A 16,841-nucleotide genomic window follows, 5' to 3' on the forward strand; every position below is an offset into this window, starting at 1 on the left:
AGAAGCTCTTTGTCTCTTTTCTAATACCCTGTAGTTCACGAGACCTAAATATAGCGAATATATAAATGTCTCAAGGTATATTTAATTAATAACACATTGTTGCATAATCAGGTCAACACTGATAACTTTGTCCCCAAAAATGTGGCTGTTGGTGTTATGATGTAGAGGAGACCAGATCTGGGTGTCACACTTTTTACTCTAGTGAATATTTCTCTGTGTGGGGTAAATTTTCAAAAAAAAAGTTGTTTTTTGCTCCAAAAAGTTACTACTGTTTAATTTACAGTTTATCCGATACATACGTAGATTTTTCACTTATTTTTCACTTAATGGGGTAAGTTGTCATTAAACAGCCTGTTGTAAAGTTTTCAACAAAATTCAACTAAAAGCAATTAAAGAACAAACTGAAAAATGATGAAACTAAAATATTCCAATTACAACACATAAAGGATAAATGTGCACTTGCCCAAACATATTCTTTATAGAAATATTTCATTCAAAAACTTCCTGAGAAGGCCCATGTGACAACTAGCCCTGTACTGTATAAAATAAAAATTAAAAATATATATGATTTTTGGCTTCTTATAAAATTATACTGTTTTCTACCATTACATGTTATTGAAATGCCCAAACATACATTAAAAACCATATTAAAGTCAATGTAAAGGTGCCTCTCTTATAGGTGACATTGAGCTCTGAGTTTTCCCTCCAGAACCAGACATGTTTAGTGGGTTATAAATCAAAGCATAATGAACAATGAATAGTTCTCTAGATGATTAAAGTGATTAACTATCAGAGTGAAAATGAATGACTGTGTATATAAGCCCTAACTAGTTAATATTGAAAGAAAAAAAGGAGGAACAGAAACGGGAGGGGCAGATGAACATTGGGCTTGTAATAGAGTAGATTAGGCCAGACTGGACTTTATGAAAAAAAATTATAAATAATAATAATAATAAAAACCTGAATTGGAATAGAATAGAATAGAATAGAATAGAATAGAATAGAATAGAATAGAATAGAACGTGGCCAGACAACCAGGGTCTTAAAATGTCTTCCAAAGTGTAATTTCTTTTTAGTCCTAAAGAATTGGCTCACATAGTGATATTTTTTTTTCCAATCCAGCTCTTGACCTAAAATGAATTTGACATACCCCTATAAAAAGGACAATCCCCTTGGAGTAACCTGGGGTTAAGTGCCTTCCTCAAGGGCACAATGGTGATCATTCATGGGACGCTTCTTGCTCCCAGGAAACGAACAACATTAAAGATGAAACGTATAGGATTTTTGTTTTTAAAAAGTTAAAGAGATAGTTCAAACAAAAATGAAAAATCTGTCATCTGGGTGAACTATCCCTTTAAGAGTTTAAAATCTTTAGTTTGCATTTAATTTCTTATTCAGAATGGAATGATTGACCTGTGTCGTTATAATTCATGATGTGTGACAAAAACAATTTTCAACAGAAAAACAGAAAAGGAACTCATCTGCATCTCTCAGTGAGACAATTATCCATCACGTATTCTGTCAAGTTCTCTCCCTTGAACTTCATGGTCAGGAAACTGTCACACCACATTTTCAAACCTCTGCACACTGGGCTGAAGCATATACACACCTTCACATAGCGCACATGCAGCTCTTAGCGTGTAAATGGATTTGTAAATGGGTCCCACAGGTTTGCAGGCGGCAATGTGCAAGGACGACCGATTCCCTTCCAGCACATTTGAGCGCAAGAGCTTTCCTTTACACAGATATGATCAGTGATTCAAAGAAACAAAACCTGACCAATTAGCGTTACTTTTCAAAACTAGCCCAATCGCGTTTCGTTCCGGGCGATAAAATAAAAATGATTTGGCGGGGTTCCCTTGGTAAAATTAGCATTTTAGGGGCTAAACATCACGTTATTTGAATTGGGGTCTCTTCGAACCCCGGACATGAAAAACAACCACAGACTTGGCAACACTTGGTATTTTAAATTAAAAATATTAAAATTAAATTAAGTTACATTTAAATAAATCTATCATGTGTTCCTGGGGAATTGAACCCCCAACCTTGGCTTGATAGCGCAATTCTCTACCAATTGACCTACAGGAACACTATCATTTTATGATTTTATCATCTCAAAATAATTAAGGTAAATTTGATTATTCATGGTACGACCCCTTTTAGTGAAAGTTTGTCATTACTAATACATATCTGTCTGCACAGTGACACATTAAGTCCTGCTTGGAAGTAAGTAGTTAATTAAGAACCGAACATGAAAACAGACTGACATGCAAAGTGTTATCAAAGCAACAGTATTCTGCACTAGCTGTTCCACGGTGCCTGCACTTCAGTCTAGTGCCGCAGTCTTCCCTTTCTCTCAAGCTCCTGTGGGAAAGGTGTGGACCTCACCAAGAGGCACAAGCAAAAGAGGAAATGATGTCAGCTTTGTCATTTTTCTCTACAAAGGCGGTAAATGGGTCAGGCTCATGCACACAAAAGGACCACAGCCAGGGGCCACCTGACTGAGCAGCTCCGATTATTTTTGGATAGGAGGGAGGTGTAAGTTGGCCAAATCATGTCAGGAGCACTGGAGAATGGGAGGGTGCGTTTTTGCAACAGCACCATGAAGATGAATTGTGCACAGAGCTATCGCTACTTATGAACACTTTGATTAAGCAATGCCTCTCAGTATGACAATTTGAATGGTTTATATACCTGTGATGATTAATCTAGGTCACTGTAACCATAACCAACCTCTACATTCATAGATGTGTTTGATGAGAATTACATGCATGGGAAAAAAAGATAATCATCTTGAAAATTCTGAGAGCTGGATTTCCTGATTGTGAGTTGACCTTCTGAATCATGTGTCAGCTTTTATGTCCTTCATAAAACATCTGAAAGGCAATGGGAACCTCTATTTAAGCTATTGTTCAATCCCAGTATTACGACACAAAGCTAGCTCTGATGGCAGTGCCTCATGGCTCTGTCCTGGGCCCGCTATTATTATCACGGTCAAATGGATTTAAAATATCGCCCTCTTCCTGACCACTGACCCTTATCCTATGATTTACTAAACTACAAGGATAATACATGCTCAGCACCTTTCTGCCAATGATATTTGCATTTGGGTCATCACCTCTGCTGTCTCCCCACAATAAATATGATATTTACACATGACATTTTGACATTTCATTTTCTGTTCTCATGTATGTGAGAACCTGCAACCTCATAGGCAAAGTAAAATCAGACCTTTAAATTTCATTGAATTATTATTCCTTATGCTGTAAAGTTGTTTATCATTTTAAAAATCTGAATGAAATGACGAATAATCACCATGGCATACTGCTGAGAGGATTTTTTAATCTAATCCATCATATGGCACCATACGACTCTCTAGTCCTCAACAAATCCCTTTATCTGCAGCAATCCAGGTGTGATCTCTTTTCCCTGTAAGATTATGTATTGCCTGTTATTGTCTGGACCCTGAGAACTGTCAGGAAGCCAGCATGAGTGTGAACTACAGCGTTCAATACAAGTCCTTTGAGCTTTGTTCAGACAGGCAGAAAAAAAAAACAAATCATCTTCGAATTGTGTCTAACTCAAAATATTATTAGTCTGAAGAGGGAGTTAAATAAACAACAATATAATATAAAATAAATAAATATACACAAATAATTCAAATGTTGCTGTAATTACAATCATCATCATAATTATAAAAATCGGACTTTTTTTAGTTTTTGTATCAAATATGATTAGTCTTAAGATAAGAAATAATATTAATGAAAAATATAAACAACACAATTAAATTAATATATGCAAATTTATACATATTATAAAGATAAAGAAATTATTTTAAAAAATGCATATTAACTGCAGTGATTTTAATTGACTGCAAATTACAGTGCAGTCCTAGAGATCCGGTCTGATGACTAAATTGGATTGGCAGTATGAAAAAAAGCCTTAGTCCATGAATCACAGACAAACAGCATAAAATAACATACAGTATGAAATGGCAAAAATATGTTAAGATGGGTGGCTAGAAAACAGATGGTGACTTCCTCAATTGTGCATTTGTTAGCTTTTGCAAATATTCAAACTGTTATATTTACAGCCATGCAACCATACACTTATCCAAAAACCACACACATCACACAAAGACTGTGCCATTAAAGGCGGACAGTATCTAACCTTGATCACTTCTTCAGCAGTACCTGGAAATCAGGTGGAATTTGAAGAACATTTGAGACACTGCTTATGCTTTTAAGACCGATCTCTACAAGGCAGACAGTCTGAGACACCTGATAGGCAGACCATAATTACAGATGGAAAGACCACAGGCAGCTGATGATATTGGTTTTATTTCAGATCAGAGGAGTTCAAATTCATTTGCAGGGAGGAAGTTGGTTTGCTTTGATTAAATGGCAGAATAAATGTACTTAGACATCCATCAGTATGTGACATTGCACTAAATTATAAAACACACAATGTGCTAGATGTCAACAAAAAGGTCAATTTACTTCTCTTTGGAGTAATTAAGTTAAATGTAGAGATCAGCCAAAAACGAAAATTCTGTAATCATTTACTCATCCTCACATCGATTTTTCGGCAAAACACAGAAGCGGATGTCAAACAAAATACTGAAAGAAAAAAGAAGAATACCATCAAAAAAGCAACAGTCTAAGTCCAAGCCATATATGTGTGAGGAAAGAACCCAAAAGTCATAATTTGCTTCAAATCTTCCCTTCCGCTGAACTTGTCAAATCTACGCATCCATTGTTAGCAATACCAGTTGTTTAAAAATCCTTTTTTCTCACAGATAATTCCATAGAGTTTATTGAGACCCAGACAAACAACATATTACTACTTTTTTTCTCTTTTGTTGATGCACTGAGCACCCATATTGGATTCTTAAGTCGGAACTCTGACCCGGTAAGGCATTCCAGTTAAAAGTTCAAACTGGAAACTTGGAATTTCCAACATCTGAGTACAAATTGAATGCAGCATTAGAACTGCTTCTCTTTCACTCAGTTAGCGAAGTAGCAAAAACACAACAGATATGAAAAGGCCCGTTCTGTATGTTGTTGTGATTGGACAAAAAAAAACTGTACTTGGTAAACTGACGTTTTAAGGAGAAAATACTTGGAAAGGCTGACTGATAAATTTGCACAAATCCTTCAACGAACTGCACCATATCCACACCTGAATTCAATCTGTCCTCAGCCGACATTATCTCTTATGCCACAGTCAAATACCCCAGCCAATCACGGTTGACCTTTACACACCAAACGAAAAAAAAAAAAACATGTGGTTCCCGCTGCTTCCAGCACAAGATAAATTATGTGAACTGAACCAAGACCAGAACCACATTACATCACTAATACATAATTCTGACAGATCATCACTCCGAGGAGAAAAATAAATAAATAAAATACGAGGCCCAATCTCATCACGCAGCCTGACAGCTTCAATGAAGTGATAAGTCGAGTGGTTTCTGTCACAGACATTAGCGCTTAGCACGGCTGCTGTGAGATCTCTTGGGTCTAGCATTGTTCAAGGACGACGCTTTTCCCACAAGACACTTATATAAGCCAACAGCAGATGGTGAGTGTGGACTCTAGAGAGGGACACCGATGCTCTGGGACAACAAATTTTGTCCTCTTATAAAGGGACAGCTTAACGTTACTCCCTGACTGGAAATAATTTGAACAGCCCATCATATCTGTTATTGATAAATGCTAAAACAAGCAAAGAATAATTAACAAATGTCCCATGTGAAAATAAACCATGGTTTTTGTGCAAATAAAACATAGAAAACCAACATGGTAACCACAAATTAACCATAGTTTAGCCATGGTACTTGTAGTAAAACTGTGGTTATACTAATAGTAATCAATACGCCATGGTTACATCACTTTTACTACAATAAAACAACTGTTATTTTTTTAAAGGGTACTGTGGTTGTACCGTGGTAAAATGTAGGACCGAAACTCATTTGAGAACCAATCAATCTGTTAAACTTACTGTCACGTTTTATGAATTCGCTATCTCTCTATCATCTTGTTAAGTGTGCAGGTCTGTGTCTGTGGGCGTGGCCTATTATCACGGCTGATCAGTAGCTCCACCTGCTACCTATTGTGTGTCTATTTAAGTGCAGTAACTGGTGTCATGTTGTCAGATCGTTGTGGTTCTTCGGTGTGTTCCCTTCTGTTCCCCCGTGCTGTTTATCGTGCCGTCGTAAATCGTGGATTCTTCTCTGTTCTTCGTCATGTCTTCCTGCAACCTGCACTGGGATTATGAGCACCGTCACCTGGGATACTACACCGAATCACAGAGGATCATCACTGGTTGTCCACCGAAGCCCCTGCGTCACCCACCATCGGAGTTTGTGATCGTTCGACCTACCATCTGGGTTGTGGACTATCGGTGATGTCTCCTTTCTGGCCACTGTTATTTACCTAATTAATAAAGTGCTCTTGCTTTTGCATCCTGCTCCTGTTTTACGTAACACTTTCTTTGGATTACACAGATTTTATTTCCTATATCTTATTTTAAAAAAATGCAATTCCATATCTTCCCTAATATGCTCTTTGAAAGCTATAAAAAATGAATGTAGATGTTTAAATACACTATATATTCTGTCCAAACAAAATTAAAGTAAATAAATAAATATATAAAACGGCAGTGGTGCAGTGCACTGTGCACATGTTAGGGCATAAGAGCTGCTTGCCCACAGGGAGACAGGTTTAAGTTTGACCTGGGTCATGTCCCAATCCCATTCACCCTCTCTCACCCTATTTTCCTATTTTGTCTACACTCCACTTTCATTAAAATGAAAGGCAAATAGGCTGAAAGGCCAAAAATAAAAATTATATATAGTTATTAATCTTAAAATAAGCAAGATAATTAATTAATTAACTGAATAGCATTGAATTGGAATGACAAGAATAGGATCTATCTATCCATTCATCCATCTGCCTACATACCTTCAATCTATCCTTCAATCCACCCATCATCTAATCTATTACTCTTACTATTATTACTAAAAAAATTTATTAATATTTTTCAACTCAACATTCCATTCATTTAATTAAAAATGAGTCCACGTATATTAATTTATACTTCCCAAATTTGTGTCAAATTCAAATTGCAATTCTTCATTCTGTTGGCCAACTCAATTCAAATTACATTTCCTCTTCACTTCTGCACATTTTTAACTCAAGCAGTCAAGGTAACTCCTACCAAGATCACCTCGTTTACGAGCAGCTTCTGTTATGTCTTACACTGGGCTACTGTATCCTGCTTTCTCCCAGGTTGTATTAAATAATAACTAAGAAGGTGCATTAAACATTTAACACAGTATCCAAATGGAACGAAGCAGACATCTTAATTCAGCAGCTCCTGCTCCAAACACTGCCCTGTCAAGGTCAAAGGAGAGGAAGCGTAAAGTTGGTTATTAAGTCCTGGTAATGTGAATTCCACTCGCCTGCCGCCACAGACCAACCAATCGAATCTTGTACTTGCTCAGTGTCTTTGCTCGCTCCTTTGATCTGCACACATGCATTTCTCACTGCACAGTAATGCTAAAGCAGAGCGTTTATCCGGCTCTCTCCAGAGGGAACATGGCCAGTCAACCCAACCCAGAATAAAACATGAATGCATCAGGTGATCTCTGTACTGAACAGCCACAAATATATTCATTTATTCAATTTAAACATTCATTAACATGCACGCTGAAGCATGCAACCTGATGGAGTTATTTACTTTTTCATTGCCCGGGATTTCCAAACCACAGAAGTGCATAATTATATTTGGAAAATATGATTATAGGGTTTACAGTGCCATACTTCTCGTCGCTCTGTTTTTTTTCCGGGCATATTAACATATAAATATAAACAGATAGTACTGAATTTGAACACTGAACATTACTTTTGCTGTTCCAACATGATTGCTTCCAGATTTGATTTTCTTTGGAGACTATACAATGGTCACATAGCCAGGTCTATGTAAAAGTAATTAGTTTTAAGGTGAAATGTCACCGATTAGGTTTTAAGTTGCAGGATGGCGTCACAGACAAAACTTGCTTGACATCATTATTCGCTTAAAATCTTTCCTTCCACTATAGCTCTGAAATCTCATTCACATTTCTGCATATTCAAACATGCCAGCAACAATGATTTGCCAAAAATCATACAAGTTTTTCATGAGGGTGAAAATATTTTTTATTTTGTTCATTTAAAAAAGGAAATGCAATTGAAATTGAAAATAAAATAATAATAATAATCACTTTCCCGAAGGAAAAACAAATTCTAAAGCAAAATAAATAAATAAATACGCATTAAGCAAAATTCGCCTGGAGAAAAATTGTAAAACTGAATCACAATACCAACCATTCTTAAACCACGCAATATCAACCATCACACATGGCAAATGTGTGACACAGGTTTAATAATTTTTTAAAATCACCTCTAGCAATAGCAACAGTGATTATATCTACTAATAAGCACATTATAGATGGTTTCTAGATGGCATAAACAGATAGACTGAAACCATGATACTGTTAGATCAAACATCTGAACCTCTTATATTAATAAGAACCATCTGTTTGGGAGCTCCACTTCATGAAATGGGCAAATCTAATAATATGTTTCAGATTATACATAAAGGTGGAAGAAGATCATATTTTACACAGTTCAATATATACAAAAATTGTATATAAAATATGTAGACTTCTAGATAGCAATAACTCTGCTCAGATATGGTTATTACCATCTCACCAAAGATAAATGTATAAAGTGTTCATGTCGTTTGATGAAAAACTGCTGAAAACCTGATAGCAGGTAATATATGTGTGTGCGATGATCATGTAAACAGGATGATGTATTGCTGAGAGTGTTAATACGCAGCTCCTGACATTTGCACGATAAGCTCCGATATTATGAGTAATATGGTGCTATTTCCGACATTTGCATAATGCACAGGAAGATTGTCATTAATACTAACGTGAATCTGATATCTAAACCTGTCCACTATTGTTACAGACCATCATAACTTTTTCACTCCCCGAAAGCAAGAGAAATGTAGTTGCACCAAAATCACAACAATGTCGTATATCAAAGCATCCAACGTATACTGGCTGCAACTAAAAAAAGTATGTGAAACCATATGCAGTATGCAACGATATACATTACAAATATGAGTTTGGATCATAACCCCCCAAGTCACTGTGATACAAAGTGCAGCCATCAGACAGATTTTTCCAATACGTTTTCTCCATAAAGCATTCTGAAAAACTCTTTAATAAAGAATAAAAAGTCATGAAACAATCTGGATGTGTGACTCATAACATTACAAACTCTGATTTAAAGCCAAGATTTGAAATTAAGGAAGACATAGTTTTGATAGTTCAGTCTTTTTAAAAGGATCACATGATGCGATTTAAATTTTTCTTTTTCTTTGTAGTTTTACAAGCTTTTTGTGAAAGTTAGTTGCAAATCCAAAGAGATATTCTTTATCAAAGTTAAGACTGTCACGCCACTCTAAAATGGCTCATTCAAACACGCCCCCACATGTCTATGTCACTATGTGGAAATATTTGCGCAATGCCACCCAAATGTTCACACAAAGAAAAAAGGGAAGGTTTCAGTAACACAGATGAAGCAGTCATGTCAGGGAGATGCTGCGTGTATCTAGGCGAAAGCAAAAGCACTTTATTTGGCCTACATTAGATGCTTTTAGGAATCTTTAAGATTACTTACAGAACAGCAACGCATTTTATGGATGAACGTTTTGTGATCCTAGGAGAGGAGGTAATTCTGACTTTGCTATGACAATCTGGTGCTTCTGAATCAGCTACTGTATGTTTTGTTATTAGTTTAAGTATTTGCTATTGAATGTTCAAATGCGGAGTTTTGAGCATCACGCATGTGAGTGTGTGCCCTCGCATCTGTGATAGAGAGTGAGAGAGAGAGAGAGAGAGAGAGAGAGAGAGAGTCACACAGTGGAGTCAGCTGTCTTAAACATCCATGGCTTGTGTGTGAGCTTCATCACTGTGTCTGTCATGCCACTCTGTTCCCCTTTCAGACATGAACTGATGGTAAAACTAAGGAAATGATTAACTGTCTTTACAATTATTTTTTTAGCTGATGCTTGCGATTATGGAAAGGGGCGTTACATTTCAGACGAGAGCTTGCAGTGTTCAGCCAATCACAACGCACTGGGCCTGTTGGCCAATCAGAGCAAACTGCGCTTGTCTTAAGGAGGGAATTTTTAGAAAACTAGACATTTTTGAGAGAGGTGGGGCACAGAGGATCTACAATAATGTGCAGTATTTGAAAAATAGAGTTTTTTTTTTAACATTAAAGCATGTCAACATATTCTATTACACCAAATACACAAAATAATGATCTTTAAAAAAACATCATATGACCCCTTTAATTTTAGTCACTGGCTATATATATAATTACACATATATAGCTAAATAGTTTCTTATTGTATTATATGATAGAATAAAGGTCGCACATTAGAAGTCCTCATTTGAAATTTGGGAATTAAATTCAAACTTCTAAATACAAAACTTACATTAAATTGAAGTTACACTGGCTGATGGCTTCAACAGAAGTGGATTTATAATGCAATGAAGGGAGATTTTCTTCTCAGAACCTGATTATTGGCTCAAACATTGCCATTAGTGCTAAGGGAAATCTGTTTGAAAACAAAACAAATGAATAGATATTGCTGCCAATTTATTCTTAACACTTGAAATGGAAGGTCAAATCGAGCACATTACATTGTAGGATACATTTCACAGTGTGCTATGGTTATATACCACGCTTTTTGCCAAAAGTAGCAGCTCATTCAGGTGTTCCATGCATACAGAAAACTAGCACACTTGTGCAGTATACTTACTACATACTGAAAAAAATAGTAGTACTGTATGATACTAAGTCATTGGGAACACAGCCTACATGTGCTATAATCTGCATCACATACTCTGCAACATTTGACTTATTCTCATTGCATCTGTGTGGGTGTTTTCTACCCAACAACAACATGAAAAAAGAAAGAGAGACCACATTGAGATATTTGCAAAACAGCCAAACGTTTCAGGAGAAACACACATAAAATGAGTACGCTTCACCTATCTCCCTCATCTTCTGCTCTGGAGCGCAGTGACACAGCGTTCCACTCTTCATCTATCACTCTGAGGGATTAAACTGCATCAGTGAACAAGAGAAAACCGGACTCTGTCATTTCTGCTTCCCTAAAGCCTGACAGCAAACCAATGGCCAGACACAGAAACAGCGCATCACTTATTCACAGCTCAGTTTATGAGCAAATGTCTCACTACAGAGAACCATAAAAGAGGTTTCAGGGTATAACTGCTGGAATCAAAGTCACATATACTGGTTTTGTAGCTAGGGGTGATTTAAGTTTCTCTAACCTTGCATTTTTAACATGTAGACAGGTGTCTTAAATTTAAGCAAGAAGAAAGTAACTAACCCGGTTACTACAGACATTTTTTATTAAATACAATATCATAGAAATAATTATATTAATAATATACAATAATTAAATAATATAAATTTATGTTTATTTTATGTATTAACTTTTTAAATATAATAATATAATTATTAGATATAACAAAAAAAGTGCGATAGTAAACCTGAATGCTTGTAAGCAAATCAGTGTTCAATCAAAAAAAAAAAAAAGCTCACACAATAGCTATAACTTTACGACAAAACCCTGTTCATATTCAAACATCACTGCAAAGGTTTCATTTAAACTTCTATATAAGAACATTGTCAGCATCATAAATGAGCAATGAAGCTGTAAGTGGTTTGGATCACATGGGAATTTTCTCGAAAGTTCTTAATGGACCTCATCTAATCCTTCCTTAGCTTTTTTAATGCTACCATGGAACCAGTTTCACTGTAGTCTAAACAAAAACACCAGTCGACAGTCGCTGCATATAGAAAAACAATCTGTCGCAGATTCAAAACATCACAAGCTGCAGATAAAAAGGGAATGGACTTACCCAAGAGTTGTCATGGTGACAATGGTGTACCAGAAGGAGGCTGGAATGCTGGTAAAGTTGGTTCCCTTGGTACCTTTCTCGGCGTAGAACATGACGGTAGCAAATATTATGATGGCCATGGTGAGGGAAAACAGGAGGAAGCCCAACTCAGAAGCGCAGCTCTTCAGAGTATAACCCAGGATTCGCAGGCCCTGAGAATGACGCGAGAACTTGAAGATCCGGAAGACGCGGAACACCCTCAATGTGACGAACGCGCCGCTCACGTCCTCGTTCTCAGGCATGACCAGGCCGATGTAGTAGGGCATGATGGCGACAACGTCAATGACGCTCATGACCGAGCGCATGAACTTGCAGCGGCTGGGCGCGGCGAAAAGCCTCATGAGGTACTCGAATGTGAAGATAAGGACGCAGGCCGTGTCCATGCAAAAAAACGCCAGCGTGTATTTCTCCCCGCATGGCAAGTCTTTCTTGCTGCCTTTGGGGGGTCGGCAGGGGACGGTTTCCACCACGTTTGCGATGACTGAAACAGCGATGAAGAAACCAGTGACGTAGTAGAAAACGAGAGCCATGGTGCTTGTGTGGGGGTTTTCAAAGGCACGCCACAAACGTTCCCGAGATGTGCTGTCTGGCGGAAGTGGGGTATCTGTCGCATTCTCAGCCTCCGTGTCCTCAGCCAAACGTTCCTGGTTCTCTTTCTTGCGGTCCCTGTACTCTTCCATGCAGCAGTCACCGATAATGTCTGGCACGATGCCGTAAAACGCCAGCTCCTCGTCAAAGGCCTGAATGCACTCCTGCTTCGGGTAGTGAAGCTTGCCGGTTCGGTAGAAGTTCAAAATGTGGCGAAACATCTCCGGGTCCCTGTCGAAGAAATACTCCTGAGTGTCCTCGTTGTAGAAAAACTCCTTTTCTGAGCTGCCCAGCAGGGTGTCGGGATAGCGGTCCAGCGTGTTCTTCCATGTCTGGAAGCGGAGCCCGCTCACGTTTACGAACAGGATCTCGTCGTTGCGGCTTTTTTTGTCCACTGGTGGTTTGGGCATGGTTTTCTTGGCCAGAGGAAGCCAGCCGACAGCCGCTGCCCTGGCAAATGGTAGCCATGTTGCCACTCCAGCAGCCATGTTTAATTTGGTGGCTAAGCGTTGCTAATGAATCAAATATGTCAATGAGAAGAACACCAGTCAGCCCTGAGAAGTTTTTCTGAACCGTTTTGGACAAGAGAGAGTCTTTCCAAACTAGTCATCCGAGCTGAGGATCTCAGAATAGTTCCTTGCTCTGTCTGTACATTTATTAAGCTAAGAAGGAATCCTGTGAGGTAAATGGAAGTAGGCGTGTGTTTTCATTATCTGCTACAAAAAATTTGGGGCTGTCAGAGTGTCAAAGCCATTTGAATCTGAGGATCTCCATATATCAAAAAAGATTCTGAAATGACCCATTAAAATTCATCAGCTCAAGTCTTTTGTTTGCAGATTGTGGCTGTTCAAAGAATCAGTTCAGCTATTTAAAGGGTTAACCCTCTTGGCCATTTCTTGCAAGCTCTGCCGGGGAATACTGATTTGTTGCTGCGCTGTGCCGTTTCAAATTTTTATTAGTCTGTGATGAGGCAAGAAGACTATTTCTCCTCTATTCCATCCATTCCTTTGTTTTGAAGGCGTTCTCCCTCCTTTTTATGCAATTTCAAGGCTCTTGTCTTTAATTTTTCTTTCTTCAAGCTTCAAGTGGCTACTCAATCTCACAAGAGGCTGAGAAGATTTTCAAACGGAGATCTCAGAACTGCAGCCACCTGGACTCCAAGTATGGCCGTTCCTTCATGCACCTGTCATGAAACAGCACAACAAATCCTTAGATGATGTCTTAAAGCAACATGGGATACAGTAGCTACTTTCGCCAGCATGTTTTACGTCAGAGACTGTTAAAATAAACAAGCTTCACAGTCTGTTTATGAGAGCTCTCGCACACTTTGTGCTACACAGAAAACATGTGCCATTACACTGTAGATAGATAAAATAGGATACACAGAAATACATTCATAAATTGCTTATAAATATTTATCTATTTGTAGTACTTTCTAAAAAAATAAAAATAGTTTGCATAGAGAGCTATCATTTTTCAATGCAATCAGAAAAATGCTATTATTTTGCAAAAGTAAATGTTCAGGTTCAAAACAATCGATATGCAACGTATAAAGTCAATCAATAATGTGTTTCCCCACTTCTAAGCTAATGCAACTTCCTGTTGCATCTAAATGTCTCAGTATAAAGAACCTCCCTAACCCAGAATCAGATTTTGAAACCAACACAAACTTTTTAGGGTTATCATCACATAACCACACGACTTTCAGAGGAAGGGTGACCCAGCCCAGTCCCAACATAATGCATACAACACATTCCCACAATCAAAAATCAATAATGCATTACTCTACACCTCCTGCGCCATGCTCAAGAACATGCACGTAGAAGACGAACAGTAAATTCTGGGTTTACATTAGCACTAATGCAGCTTTGGAGCAAAACACATTAACCAACTTATTCTTTCTTTTTTTTCTTCAGACGAGAGTGTAAACGCAAATGTAGGTACTTCTAAAATTTTGCTAAATGCACATTCTTTTAAGAGACTCACAAAATTAATGAGAGCCGTAAATAAAACAACATAAAAAAAGTCAAGCAAGTTGACAGCAGCAACGATAAGTAATGACTTATTTTTAAAGACTTGTTACCTCTGAGACAGACGAGAGGAGGAAGAGTTCAATGTGAGGGAAAGCTGATGAAAGAAAGAAAAAGGAAAGAAACAGCAATCTCTCTGCAGCAGTCCTGGCATCTCGCGTGCAGCTTGTAAAGGCGCGACCGTAATGCCTAGTCCTCCTTGCCTCTCTCTCTCCTCTCCTCCGCTGCTCTGTTGCATTCGTGCGCTGCCTCTCTCTCTCTCTCTTTTACTCTCATTTGCTTGCTCAACCTCCCCACCCTCTTTCTCTCTCACACTCTCTCTCTACACTTATACACATCCATTTAAAGCTTATATCTCTCGCAAATGCATCCTGCCCTACAATGGGTCATGGAGAACGAGGCAATAGCTCAGGTTCCACACAACCTGACAATACTAGATCACACAATCTTCTTGTGCCCTTTGTTGCAGGTTACTGCATTCAGACACATCGCATCCTCTCCTCTTTCAACAGATCGTTTCATGTTGCTCCACCTCTCTCGGCAGTGGGAGCAGGATGAGAATTTCATTCTTATTTCAGTTTCCTCAGCTGCTTCCGAGCACAATGGGGTGCCAGCACACTTCTGAAAAGTGGAGAATGTATTAAAATCATTGACGGAGATCGGAAATCTTTGGGAGATGCTTTGGGAGCTTTACATCAATGATAATCCTTATTGTCCAATTTCATTTTAGCATTGTTTGGTATCATAAAATTGTATTATATACAGTAGATTATTAGTCAAAAGTGTGGACACACTTTATTGAATTTGTGTTACATCTTTTGACGTAAAGCAATGGTTCTCAAACAGGAGGCCCGGCTCACTAGGGGGCCTCAGTAAACACCCAAGAGGACCTTAAGATGAGTTAAAATAATTAAAACTATTATAAAACAAGTATTAAAATAAGCCAACACAACTAAAAATCAAGATTTATCTGCAAAAATTGTTTGGAAAAGTCAAAACAATCTTTAAAAACTTTTTTTTCCCTTTTTTTTTTTGGCCAAGCTGTAAATGAGCAGGTAAAAAATTTATTATGAGTAAACATACATACATACAGTATATACACATTTATAGAAATATTAATTTATATATATTTTATATGTATAATTTTTGGGTTTGTTTGGTGCTCACACTACACATAGTGTGACTCATTAAAAAGAACTACAAAAATAAAATAATAATAGTGATAATGGTATTATTGTATTTTATTTGTTTTGCATATTTAAATAAAATAATAAGCAAAATAATACATAGTGTTATAATACTATTATAAGTATTATTCAAAAAGTATTAAAGTATTAAATAAGTCAAAAAGGTTGAAAACCACTGATCTAAAAGCTTCTTAAATGCTTTACATTTATTTATTTAATTAAATTCAAGTTTATTTGTATGGAGCTTTTTACAATACAAATTGTTGCAAAGCAACTTTACAGAAAATTAAGTTTCTACAATATATTTAGTAGTAGATTATCAGTGGTGACTGTCAGGCATATTGTAGAAATGTATGGAAAAATCACTTAAAGATTATTTATATTATAGCAATTATTATATGCAATTATTAAATTATTATAATTACTACATTTACATATACATATTTAGCAGATGCTTTTACCCAAATCGAGTAACAGTGCATTCAGGCTATACATTGTTTATCAGTATGTGTGTTCCCTGGGAATTGAACCCACAACCTTTTGCTCTATAATTAGACCAGCTAATTAGGATATATTATTAGCAATTATATACGTTGGAAATTAAACTTATAGCTAAATTTGGTAGTACTGTATGTTGTTTCAGAGTTGACATTTATGAAGAGACATACGTTGTTTCTAAAAATATATTTCTTTACAAAAACCAAAATTCAAATTGTTAAGGTTAGTGAAGAAAAAGCAGTCAACAAGTGTGCCATATACATACCGTATCAAAACTTCCCATCATTCACTGCATGAAGCTGACTGCTGAAAGTTCAGAAAGTGCAGAGCTGGAATTTAAACGAAGAAGAAAGAGTTTCCATTGGTATAATGTTTTTTAGGGTGGTCATTACATAATTATCATACTTCCATTGGTATAATTTCACAGTTGTCTTAATATTACTCTAAAATGTAAAAATTTAAATGGGAAAGTTAAGATCAATG

At 37.1% G+C, this 16,841-nt stretch overlaps 1 protein-coding gene across 1 annotated transcript in view; it reads right to left on the minus strand.

Annotated features, from left to right (window-relative positions):
* kcnd1 (potassium voltage-gated channel, Shal-related subfamily, member 1) overlaps positions 1 to 15,133 on the minus strand; it is a 60,844-nt gene extending 45,711 nt beyond the window's left edge. The window contains exons 1-2 of the mRNA XM_026269106.1: positions 14,727 to 15,133; positions 12,017 to 13,826 (exon numbers count right to left, since the gene is read on the minus strand). Of these exons, the coding sequence (XP_026124891.1) occupies positions 12,017 to 13,131 (1,115 nt within the window). The 5' untranslated portion in view covers positions 13,132 to 13,826; positions 14,727 to 15,133. The remainder of the gene's footprint in view (positions 1 to 12,016; positions 13,827 to 14,726) is intronic.
* Between the last annotated feature and the right edge of the window lie 1,708 nt (positions 15,134 to 16,841).

This window comes from Carassius auratus, chromosome 8, assembly GCF_003368295.1.
Source record: "Carassius auratus strain Wakin chromosome 8, ASM336829v1, whole genome shotgun sequence".
Taxonomy (NCBI): domain Eukaryota; kingdom Metazoa; phylum Chordata; class Actinopteri; order Cypriniformes; family Cyprinidae; genus Carassius; species Carassius auratus.